The sequence below is a fragment of the Sinocyclocheilus rhinocerous genome, unplaced genomic scaffold (assembly GCF_001515625.1).
Source record: "Sinocyclocheilus rhinocerous isolate Xijiao unplaced genomic scaffold, SAMN03320098_v1.1 scaffold1542, whole genome shotgun sequence".
NCBI lineage: Eukaryota > Metazoa > Chordata > Actinopteri > Cypriniformes > Cyprinidae > Sinocyclocheilus > Sinocyclocheilus rhinocerous.
In genome coordinates this window covers 262,365-275,531 of record NW_015666540.1, presented here as the reverse complement: position 1 = coordinate 275,531, position 13,167 = coordinate 262,365, and the positions used below count along the sequence as shown (strand labels likewise).

The 13,167-nt window shown below is 36.5% G+C and overlaps 1 protein-coding gene across 1 annotated transcript in view; it reads left to right on the top strand.

Annotated features, from left to right (window-relative positions):
- The window catches only part of LOC107732637 (solute carrier family 22 member 16-like), a 15,406-nt gene extending 3,233 nt beyond the window's left edge, over window positions 1-12,173 (top strand). The window contains exons 4-10 of the mRNA XM_016544036.1: window positions 3,082-3,396; window positions 6,028-6,268; window positions 6,775-6,902; window positions 10,101-10,210; window positions 10,811-10,910; window positions 11,034-11,555; window positions 11,972-12,173. Coding sequence (XP_016399522.1) covers window positions 3,082-3,396; window positions 6,028-6,268; window positions 6,775-6,902; window positions 10,101-10,210; window positions 10,811-10,910; window positions 11,034-11,207 — 1,068 coding nt within the window. The 3' untranslated portion in view covers window positions 11,208-11,555; window positions 11,972-12,173. The remainder of the gene's footprint in view (window positions 1-3,081; window positions 3,397-6,027; window positions 6,269-6,774; window positions 6,903-10,100; window positions 10,211-10,810; window positions 10,911-11,033; window positions 11,556-11,971) is intronic.
- The last annotated feature ends 994 nt before the right edge of the window (window positions 12,174-13,167 follow it).

Genomic DNA, 13,167 nt, shown 5'->3' with positions numbered 1-13,167 from the left:
TATATATTATTTTTTTTTTTTTTAATTATTATTATTATTTATATATGATTTATATTATATATAAATATACAGTGCATATATTCTTCTTAAAGCTGCAGTCCGTAACTTTTTTTGGTTAAAAATGATAAATTTTTGAGCAAGTACATAACCAGCCATTGTTCAAAACTATCTCCTTACCTTAGTCCGATTCACAACGGTAATGTTTTCTAATACTGGTAGGTTTTTGCTGGAAATTCGAGCATGCCGCAGTTCTTCTTTGCGTCATTACATCACGTCTGTAAACATATTCACTGTGTATATAATATAGATGTGAATCATTACCCTACATTTTTTTAATTGGATGAATGAAACATTTTTTTCAGTGTAGAAGGAGTCCCGACTAGTAGGCTATATCGCATGTGAGGATGCTTCAGGTGGCGGATGATTTATAGCCTTTTCACACAGCAGCTGGGTTAAACATTTAACCCAACCGTTGGGTCAGAACAACCCAATTGCTGGGTTTGTCCATATTTTACCCAGCACTGGGTTGTATTTAACTCAGCATTTTTTAGAGTGAAGGAACATTAATTTGCTTTTTGGGTTAAAAGAACAATTTCTTCATATGAAATTCGAATGGTATGGCAATTAGAGATTAGACTGTACAGAAATTAAATCTACAGGTAACACTAATACACACTATATACACATAGTCATGCAACGCTGATGTTATTAACATTAAAGGGGTCCTATTATGCTCTTTTAACGGTTCGAATAGTTCCTGTATCAAATGAAGGCCCGCCTACTGAAATACGAAATGTGCTGTGATTGGTTAGCTGGGCCAGTGTGTGCTGTGATTGGCAGCACGTTTATAAACCAAAAGTTTAAATAAAGCCATTTGTCTATGGCTACATACATGTTTCTGTAGGTAATTGAAAACATTTATAACGTGTATATTTTTGCTTTTCCTTTTTCCAGAATTGGCAGGCGCCCCATTTTGATGGCTACCAGCTTGTGCCAGTTTATTTTTGGGGTCACTGTTGCATTCACAGGGAACTACTACCTCTTTGTGTTGATGCGTTTCCTTCTTGCAATGGTAAGTGGATTGGTCCATATTCTGAATATTTTAGAGCTGTTAAATCGATAAATCACGATTAATTGCATCCAAAATAAAAGCTTGTGTTTACATGATATGTGTATTTATATGTATATGTAAATTCACAAGCATACATGTATATATTTAATAAATATTTACATATATATACTGTATATATATATACGGATGATTGTAAGCACTCTAAGTTTGTCTGCCTTGTGAAAACCAGCGCGTCTCCGACATATAGTGATAACACTCATTGCCTTCTTTAGTGCAGCTCAACCAGGTCTCGTCCCATTTGTCGATATTTGTGATATCACAAATCTTGGAAAATATGCGTTGTAGTCCAAACAAGTTGTTCGTTGTAGTTTTTGAAAAGTGATTTCTGTTAAATAAAATATCTCCTTTTGAAGTGGACTTTGAGCTTTGTAACTTTGCAGATCTTTTTTATGCTCAAACAGCAACATTACAGACTAACTAAAGTTGAAAAAGTGAAAAAGCATAATAGGACCCCTTTAAAAATTTAAAAACAAAGTATAACAATAATAATAATTTGCTTAGTTTGTTGTGATATGAGCTAAGCGATCGATTTAATTACCATTGGTAGCGCAATTTATTGTTATGCTTTTTTTTCCCTCAGTTGGTCAGAACAAAAGTGGCAGACATATAGAAAATTCTTGGGTCATACTTCCAAGACGTATCTTAGAATCTTTGATTCCTAAGTACAGTATCCACACTGGTGCGGTGACTGACAGCCACACATTCTCCTAAAAACATTAGATTCATCTGTGCTAAGGAGCCATGCCGATGCACAACCACGTAAAAGATGATAATTATGCAGATAACTGGAATTGCAGGTTTCAAACAGAGATTGCGACAAAGAGGCAACTTACGGACTGCAGCTTTAAATGTATACATGTATGTGTGTGTGTTTATGTATACATATATACACAGTACACACACATATCATATAAACACAAACTTTTATTTTGGATGTGATTAATCGATTTGACAGCCTTAAACCATTTACATTCATACACATACTTAATTAGACTGTATGTGTCTCAAGTGAATACTTTTTAGTAAGTTTCAGTCTGAGGGCTGGTGATGTAGCTATTTATTTAGGGGGGCGTGGCAGAGTCTTAACTTTGATAAAGAATATCTCTTTGGTTTTGAGACTTTAGTCTTTGCAACTTCAGGGATCTTATCTATGCACAATCAGCTTGTAACACTCCAAAGAGAAAGGACAACTTGAAATCGCATCATATGACCCCTTTAATGTCTTTCTCCTTTATTTTACTCACCCCACATCTTTTACTTCTTTAGCTGTTGCATTTTAGTTTTAAATCAAAGCTGTTTATCACAGCCGAGAAGCTTCAGACTTCAACAGCTGAAAGAATAAAAATATGGTGAAAACTAAAATTAAAATTAAATTGAAAAACAACAAAGCAATTTAACACTTCAAAAATCATTTCCCATTATAACTGAAAAGTGCAATTTAACACTTCAAAAATCATTTCCCATTATAACTGAAAAGTGTAGTTAAATGTCAGAAAAGATCATAAACAACAACTTCCACAAAGATTCCATTTTAAAAAAATCATCAGTCTCTTGTTTACTTCGTTACACAAAGCAGAAATATATCAATTGTAAACGTGTCAGCCGCATGGGGAAAAAGGTTTCTGACATATTAATAAAGATGTCAGCTTACTGATGCATAATTACTGATTAGCTTTGCCAAAACAGAATTACTGATTAGCTGTGCCTGATTGCCAAAAGGGGATAGATTGCTAATGCATTTCACCACAATGTTTGATAAAATAACTTTAAGAACTTCCTAGGGGGGGAAGTGAAAGGAAAGAGAAAAAATTGTCAGGAAAGCAAATCATTTATTGCCATCCTCACTGCTTCCATCTGACTCTCTCTGCTCATTTATTTTAATCATTGTTTATTTCTAATAAATGTTTATTTCTCTGTGTGTGTGTGTGGGCGTATGTGTGTGTTGGCAGGTGTCGAGCGGGTATCTGGTTGTAGTCTTTGTGTATGTGACAGAGTTTACACGAATTAAGGTGCGCACATGGACCTCTATGCATGTGCATGCAGCCTTTGCTGTGGGCATCATGGTAGTGGCTCTAGTGGGCTACCTTGTTCGTGTCTGGTGGATCTACCAGATCATCCTCACCCTCAGTACCTCTCCGTTCTTGCTTTACTGCTGGAAGTTTCCAGAAACACCTTTCTACCTAATGGCTAAAGGCCGGTACAAGGAGGCCCAGGAGCTGCTGGACACTATGGCTTACTTCAATAGCCTGCCACCCACCCTTAAGGTAGACTCACACTGACAACACATTGAAACTGTTCCTGCCATGAATTATACCCTTTTCAGAATATGCTTTCCTACTGTGACCTTAGATTATGAGACACTAGTAGTTCCATACTTGGACTGATGAAACAGCTTTACTAAACACCCAAATAAGGGAAATGGTAACACTTTAGAATAATGGTCTGTTGTTAACAAGTAACTATGCAGGAAGTAATAGGTAGTACTACATTAACACTTAACTTAATACTATTAACTAACAGAGAAGCAAGATTAACTAAGCAGTAAGTAGTAGCAAATTTAGGACAAAAGGTAGTTCCTTGTTAGATATTTGATAATTATTCAATAAAAATATCCTCATTGAGAACTACTTGCAAACTATGACCAGTTAATAAAGAATAACCAATTAATTACTAATCACAACAGTAACATCTTAAAAGTGAACAATTGACTACTTGTGAACTATGACCAGTTAATAAAGAATAACCAATTAATTAGTAATCACAACAGTAACGTCTTAAAAGTGAACAATTGGGTTCTTTGTGGAAACTAATTTATGAATTTGATATCCCCCAAATAAGTCGGCTACATTTTAAAATTGTGACTACTACTCTTACCAAAGGATGGATGTTCAAACTTAAACATAGAATAATAATAAAAATGAAAATTCACTTAAAAATGTTAATAATTAAGAAGAGATGCTGACAAGCTCATGATTAAATTAGTTTACAATTATGATCTCTGCTTCGTGTCAGTATCAATGTATCCCACTCCAAAAGACCTACTGGTAAAATATCACTAGTGCTTTACACAAATGTATGACTGTAGAGTATGTCAGATATAAAATATGTTAAATAACTTAGTAATTACTCACAAGTAAATTAATGAGGGGTTAACGTGTTTTTCACTTTAAAATAATGGTCCAGATCACTAGTAGTTCCTGCAGGCTGACAAGGTAACGCTTGAGTAATTAGTGAGAGGCTAATGTATTTTTCACTTTAAAGCTAAAGTGCTACTAAGGAACTACTAGTGATCTGGACCATTATTTTAAAGTGAAAAACACCTTAACCACTCAGTAATTACTAAGTAATTTAATAAGTTATTTAACATATTTTATATCTGACACATACTGTACAGTCATACATTTGTGTGAAGCACTAGTGATATTTTACCAGTAGGTCTTTTGGAGTGGGATACATTGATACTGAACTGACACGAAGCAGAGATCATAATTGTGAACTAATTCAATCATGAGCTTGTCAGCATCACTTCTTAATTATTAACATTTTTAAGTGAATTTTCATTTTTATTATTATTCTATGTTTAAGTTTGAACATCCATCCTTTGGTAAGAGTAGTAGTCACAATTTTAAAATGTAGCCGACTTATTTGGGGGATATCATATTCATAAATTAGTTTCCACAAAGAACCCAATTGTTCACGTTTAAGACGTTACTGTTGTGATTAGTAATTAATTGGTTATTTTTATTAATGGGTTATAGTTCGCAAATAGTTCTCAATGAGGATATTTTTTTTAGTAATTATCAAATATCTAACAAGTAACTACCTTTGTCCTAAATTTGCTACTACTTACTGCTTTGTTAATCTTGCTTCTCTATTAGTTAATAGTATTAAGTTAAGTGTTAATGTAGTACTACCTATTACTTCCTGCATAGTTACTTGTTAAAGGGGTCATATGATGCTGCTAAAAAGAACATTATTTTGTGTATTTGGTGTAATGAAATGTGTTTATGCGGTTTAAAGTTTAAAAAACACATTATTTTCCACATACTGTACATTATTGTTTCTCTGCTATGCCCCGCCTTTTTGAAACGCGTCGATTTTTACAAAGCTCATCGATCTGAAAAAGCGAGGTGTGCTCTGACTGGTGTCCTCTTTTGGAAGACCAAACAAAGTAGTTTCGCTTTCACAACGAAAAACACTGCGGCCTAGCGTGAGCGAAAGCCGCGGCTTATTGTGAGCTGAGGCCGGGCTAGAGTGAGCAAAGGCAGCGGGGTCGAGAACGGCACGCCCGGCGGATTCGACGAAGGAGCGGCAACCACATGTGACGACCCCGGGCTTCGTCCACGGTGAAAGCCGATCCGGCGATCCACAGCACAGGTAGGCGTGGTTAACTCTTAACTTTTATAAAGAATATCTCTTTGGATTTGAGACTTTAGTCTTTGCAACTTTACAGATCTTCTTTATGCACCAAGAGCTTGTAACACTCCAAAGAGAAAGGAAAAATTGAAATCGCATCATATGACCCATTTAACAACGGACCATTATTCTAAAGTGTTACCAGGGAAATGGAAAGAAAAGTGACATGCAAAAATAAAGAGGTACCATAAATTGCAATGCAAATTAAAAGAAGCATCTCAAAACTAAAAAAAAAAATGGTCACAAAGCAATTGCTGCCAAAAATCTGTTGCAAACATTTGCAAGGACATATTTTTCACACAGAGAAATGACAAAACTTGGATCAGTGTGAAATGCTGTGAGACACTGTAAACATCATATTATAATATTCTAAGTGCTTATTTGAATGATAAGAAGAACAGTTTTGGAAAGTCATGGATTTGGGAAAAAGTGGTCTTGTTAACGGCTTTTGTATTCTTTAAATTTATCACTGACCTTAGGTGTCAGAGCTAAAGGATGAATGTGATGGAGAACTGTTGAACGACAATAAGCAGGAAGATGGAAGAGCAATGCAAGTCAAGAAGAGGCTAAGCATCCTGGACATGTTTGGAAGCTTGAAAATGGCCGGTCGCAGCGCCACCTGCTGGGCTATCTGGTTCATCGGAAGCTTGGGATACTATGTCTTCAGCCTGGTGTCTGTCAACCTTGGAGGAAATCAGTATATCAATCTCTTCCTGGCTGGTAATGGACTGATGTGTGTATGTTTGCATGTGCTAGCATTTATTCTCAAGAAGGTTTTGATGCTTTAAATGAAACAGGTCACCTCCTCTCCCCCAAAAAATCTGTCATTGTTCATTCATGTTGTTCCAAAACGGAAGGACTTCTTTTTTCCATTACATAAAAGATGACAAATTCAGAATAATTAACTGTTTGTTTTTTCCATGCATTTACAATGAAACACATCATAAAAGTATCATAAGTGTGGCTTGTGCACTTGTCTTTAAAAAACGGAAAGCTTTAAAAGTAACAAAGAAAAAAAAAAAAATAATTGGGGTGAACTATTTCCAAAAGCAAAAATAAGTTGCTACTCCAAGAGATACAAAAACCAGCAAACACTTCTAGTATGATGCCTTATGTATTGCATTGCTGGAACTGGAGCATTTCTGCTGAGCTATATGCAGTTTAGTTTCAGTAGTATAGAAGTTAACAGCACTTAAGCTAACTATCTGTTATTTGACTGTTATTAGGTGCTATTGAGGTTCCGTCATACTTGATTGGCTGCATTGCAATGGATCGGGTCGGCAGGAAGAAGACATGTGCCCCGGCTCTGCTGCTTGGTGGAGTAGCTTGCATGCTCATTATTGTGGTGCCCCAGGTATGAGATCATGTCTGTGTGAATCCATGTGATATACTATATACACACTGCGATATAGCATAACACAGTTAAAGTTACAATGAAACGGAAGTAGTGTTAAATCTTTTCTTCCATATTATGACGTAAATCCGAGTGTAATGGATTATGGAAAAAAGTAGGACAGGGTCTTGGTTCCTTTCATCGGTTGTTGATTGGATACTTAGATGTGGGTGTTGCACTCAACATTGAAAGCAGGTGGACGTAAGCTTTCAGGGACTGAGTTTAGGCAGACTAAATGATTGGAGAAGTCCTATAAAAAAAATAAGTCTTTTTTACTGAAGGTCCAGTTATAACATTTTGATTAAATATCACATTAAAAAATTAAATGGATGAAATTTTCAAAATAATACCTATTACATGTTTTTACAAAACAGAATGAATTTAAATTGTATGCCAACTTTAAAGATAGTTGAAGTTTTTAAAACACACACACACACACACACACACACAAACACTGTTAAATATATTTGCTATTTAGAAATCGAAACAAACCTAATTCTGAGCCTCTTATAGATAGGGAAGGAACAAGGAAGCAAAAAATGGCATTGTATTTAGTTCCCATGGCAAAGCCACAAAATGTAAAAACTAGCTTTTCAAAATCGTAACAAATTGTGGAAAATATTAATCTGGGCAAACTTGTAAATTTAAGTTGGTTTGACAGGTGTAGAACCAAATTGCTTCATTATCATTACCTCTGGATGGAACTAAGTGATTACTAAAATGAATGATTAACCTTGGCAAGAGTGGACGTGTTTGTGTACATGTTTGCCTTTCACATGGTAACTGGGGCAGCTGTTTGCATCAGAGCCTCTCGTTCTGTTTTTGATAAACCCTTTTGCACGCACTTTCTTAGTGCTTTTAACAACAGTAATACATTGACCTAATTTTATGCAATCCGAATTCATCTTCTTGAAGTCTTGAAGTTTTGAAGACAAGCAACTGGTCACGGCATACACATCCCACCTCATATACCAAAAAAAGTGCCCATGTAATTATTGCAACAAATTACTGGCAGCTGTGTTGGTATAGCAACAAGGTTTTAAAAGCACCATCTCTTCTATTTAGAGGATGGGAATGCAGTGAAAAAGCTTGTGTAGATGATATCCCCGTTCTTCTATTTTCTTTAGTTTAATTCCTACTGTCTGGTCCCTAGACACACTCACAAGTGACATGATAGATAGAGTTGAACCTCATGTGACTCCCTTGTTGGATCTGTGGTATTACAATGCTTTTAAGAACTCAGGCTACTTAGGACATACAGTTCTGCCAAAAACAATATTGTTGTTCCTTTTCTTGTGGGACTGGCCAGAGAATTCACAGTGGTGCAGGTCTCAACAAGCCCCAAACCTTACTGTGTGTGTCAAACCGACTGTCCAACTTGTCTCGCTTGCGTTTAATAATAAGCTGTATGTTACAGATTGCTTCAATGCAGATATCCATATGGTGTTATTGCTGGTGTCACAAGATCTGTGTTCAACCATCTGGGAATGTGAATTATTTTTACATGCTAAATCTTTTGAATATGTGAGGCATGGTAGTCATGTCAGTATGTTTTTCACTCTATATGCTGTAGTTGGTGTTAAGTGTCAACTAGACCACTTTCCCTCATGGTCAGTGCCAAATTTCAGTTTAACTTAAAATAAATGGCAGTTTCCTCAGTGTCATGGCAGCCTCTTGAATTATAGATCTGCAAGTGTCTCCTTGGCTTCTTGAGACTAATACATGTACTATGCACAAGCCCAGTATGTCAGTTTAGCATGGTTGTTAAACTGTTATTGGATGAAAGGTTAAAAAGGTGAAAGTGTTTCAGATGCTTCTTCACTAAATGCTATGCTTACACTTAACTGAATCAGAATCAATACATACACTGCTTTTAGCCATTATCATTGCAAGAATTGTGTATGAAAAGATGAACTTCTTAACAAAATGTTGCAGGCGGTGACAAGTGACTGTCTTTATGAGCGAGTCACTGAACCCCTCAACCATTTTGTTCCAAACACTGGCTACATCCGAATTCCCATACTCGCAGAGTGGGTACTTGTTTTGAATAAGTAATTACTTTGCAACCAGAAAAAAAGTATTGCCCGGTATATAGCTCTATATAGAATCCCTTTTATGTCATTCACAAACCATGAGGCCATGAGAGAGGAAGTCCAAAGAAGTAGGTAATCTGGGTACTTTTCGACTACCGTTTTATATTTTGTGAATTTGGACATACTATTTTCACATACTGGTTACTGCCTACTATATGTAGGAAAGTATACATACTCGGATACAGCCACTAATTCATTCAGAAAAAAAAGTGTACAAGTTTATGAATCAAAACGTCACTACTGTATGTTGCTCAGAGATCTGCAAACATTAATTCTAATATGACTTCAAGTTACTCAATATTACTCTATTGTTCACTGAATTGTCTAAAAAAATCAAAATTGTGCTGTTGGTCTGAATGTCAACATGCTGTATTAGGAGCAACAGCCCTCTTTATACACTGATTCAAAATACAGGTCATCAAAGGGAGCAGTATGAATGACTTCAAAGAAATGAAGGGATGTCATTTATGAAATAAATGGAGCACATTTCTTAGCCTCCAAACTATGGTGGACCAGTAGACTACAGGCAACACAATGCATAGGACTAATGGTTTTCGTTGTGTTTGCAGCTTGTTTCCATTGTATTGTGCTAATTTCATTGTGTTGCGGCTTGTTTCCCTTGTGTTGTGGAGATTTCGTTGTGTTGTGCATTACTGGGTCACCGTACCAAACAGCCTTGGTCACCAGCAGGTCACTGAAAGCACAGGGTAAGAAGAATGTGTTAGTGGGTTGATATTCCATCAGGATCACCTCACCCCTCATAACTAATAGCTGCACTGCTGACACACTGAAATGGCTGAGTGTGGCGTGAGTACAGCCATCGTTGCTCCAAACATCTATAAATAGACCTGTCATCTAAGTGACTGTTTATACATATGGCAGCTGGGGGCTTCTGAGAGGGGGTCAAAGGGGACATGTCTTGGGGACGTTTAGACTTGTGTCTGATCCCGAATTTAAGGAAGCCCTACTATGGCCTGCTACTGGCAAACTCTCCAAACAGCTGATGGCTGAAACATTGTTGCTGATAAATATAGTTTCACTTTGTGTTTCTCTCTCTTTATTTCAGGATATTGAGATATTGGCTATAGTCCTGAGTATGACAGGGAAATTCGCTATCGCCATTGCATTTGGTCTGATTTACTTGTACACCTGTGAGCTTTACCCAACAATCATCAGGTATGTCTTATTCTAATACTCTATATGTAGCCATCCACACTAAAGACTGGAATACACTATACAAATTTTTTTAATCTAGACAGATTTTAAAATAGTTGTCATACACTTGCTGACTTTGTGAATGCACACAGAGAAAAACTGGGCATCATACACTAAACGACTGAGGATCACATACTACTAGATGTTCAAGTCTGAACACAACAAACTTGTGCAGAAACTCACTTTTTGCTAGGAAATACATTATAAAGATAACAATATATGTTCTAAAATTGGCTCAAATACATTTGATATCCTCCAATTGGATACATTCATAGTCTGAAGCTAAAAAAACGATTGCAACACAATATCATAACTGGCCTTGACTAAACTGCACCAAAGTAAGTTACTCATTTTCAATCTCCCTGCTGTGGTCTACTTCAGTTTTATCCAGTACCGTTACATTTCTTTGACAATATATTTAACATTCCAATACATATAAACCTAGAAACAACCTATTTCATCAATTTCTTTACTGGGCATATCTGAAGTTGACTGGAAGAGCATTACATACATGCATGTTATCTAGTGATTTAATAACAGACATTATTTCTGGTCCAACGGGTCCCTGGCTGTCGGCAGTGGTAGTATGATGTGTCGGGTGGGAAGTGTGGTGGCTCCCTTCTGTGTTTACCTTGCTGACATCTGGATCTATCTGCCTCAGGTATGTAACAGCACTCAATTAATCTAGTACAGTGTGGTCTAGAACTGAAGCATGATACAACATGATATATATTTGCTGGACTGAACAATGCTAAGGAAGCTTATGCTCTCTATTATTCTGTAGCTCATTGTGGGAATTCTGGCCTTCATCATCGGGATCCTGACCATGTTTCTGCCGGAAACTCTGGGACAGCCCCTCACCTCAACTTTAGAAGAAGCTGAAGCTCTAGGCTCCAAGCCCAATACGAAGATCGCTGCTGTGGATGCACTAGAGATGAACCAAACCATCAAAGCCTAAATCCATATTAACCTAGGTTTCCTGAAAGTGCCTCTACTGACTAAGAACACTACATACTCCAATATACAAGTCTGAATGAGAGGCTGTGTTCTGCGTGTGTGAGTTTGTGAGTGAAGTTTGGATAATTATAAAATGTTGGTATATTTGATTGTGAATATTTTAATATTTTGTAATTGTTCTGAAAATCCTAATTTTAACAAAGAGCTTGCAAGGCAGGACCTCATTTATCTAAACCACTAAGTATTATATTTTTGCATTTCAGCCAAAACCTCTTATGCACATACTCTTGCAGTCACACTGGTGAAATTTCAGCTAAATTTTGGGTGCAAAAAGTTCTATTGTCAATAAGTGAAAGTGAAAGTGACGTGACATGTGGCCAAGTATGGTGACCCATACTCGGAATTAGTGCTCTGCATTTATCCCATCCAAAGTGCACACACACAGCAGTGAACACACACACACCGTGAACACACACCCGGAGCAGTGGGCAGCCATTTTCTTTGCTGCGGCGCCCGGGGAGCAGTTGGGGGTTCGGTGCCTTGCTCAAGGACACCTCAGTCGTGGTATCGAAGGTGGAAGAGAGCGCTGTACATTCACCCCCCCCACCTACAATCCCTGCCGGTACGAGACGGTATTGAAGGTGGAAGAGAGCGCTGTACATTCCCCCCCCCCACCTACAATTCCTGCCGGTACGAGACTCGAACCCGCAACCTTTGGGTTACGAGTTCGACTCTCTAACCATTAGGCCATGACTTCCCCAGTAGTGTAGCAATGTATGAAGCACAGTTTACACAGAAGTCACTTCCAAACCAAGAATCTGTGACCAAATTGAAACCGTTGTGAAATATGTGTGGATTCCTATTGAAATGACTGGATTTCTCCAGAAAAAAATTTGCAGAAGAAGAGTAAATGTGACCCTGGACCACAAAACCAGTCATAAGTCGCACAGGTATATTTGTAGCAAAAGCCAACAATACATTGTATGGGTCAAAATGATAAATTTTCCTTTTATGCCAAAAATCATTAGGATATTAAGTAAAGATCATGTTCCATGAAGATATTTTGTAAATTTCCTACCGTAAAAATATCAAAACTTAATTTTTGATTAGTAATATGCATTGCTAAGAACTTAATTTGGACAACTTTAAATGCGATTTTCTCAATATTTAGATTTTTTTGCAACATCAGATTCCAGATTTTCAAATAGTTGTATCTCAGCCAAATATTGTCCTCATATAACAATGATGTATAACTCTCAATTGACCCTTAAAAATGGACCCTTATGACTTGGTTTTGTGGTCCAAGGTCCTTTAGTTTTGGTGTTTGCTCACTTTACAGTTTTTAAGATATTTATGTTGGATTTAAAAAAATCTAACAAATCTATTAGTGTTTCCTAAATAGGTTTTACAATTTGCTAATTTTAGCAATAGTTTTTGCAAATAAATTTCATATAGCAATGTGAACATAATAAAATGATGATATATGAACATTTCGATGCACTAACGTGTAATGGACCTTAAACACCATTTACCTACTTTACCTGACAGTATTAGCAAGAACATTGCCTTCAGCTACATTGGAAAAAGGAAACACTTGTTCATTATCAGTTAACGGTGTGATAAGTTTCTATGCATGATTCATTGAAAGACAGACCTTGTTAGTTGAAGCTCTTTTTTATACAACTGCATCTCAGGGTTTAGCTCCAGATGTATCCGTGTTGTTCATAGTAAACTGAGACTGTACTTTATAATACTTCAGAACTTCTTTATTCTGGGTGCTTTTATATTATTTTATTTAATATGTCATTATTTTTATCTTATTGTCCTGTAGTTTACCTCACTTTGCATGACATGAGGAATGTAATGCAGAGTTCAAAATAGTATTATCTACTTAAAATGCTTGTAAAGTCTTGATTTTTTTTGTAATACAGCTATTTTTCTCTTCATAGACTTTATAATCA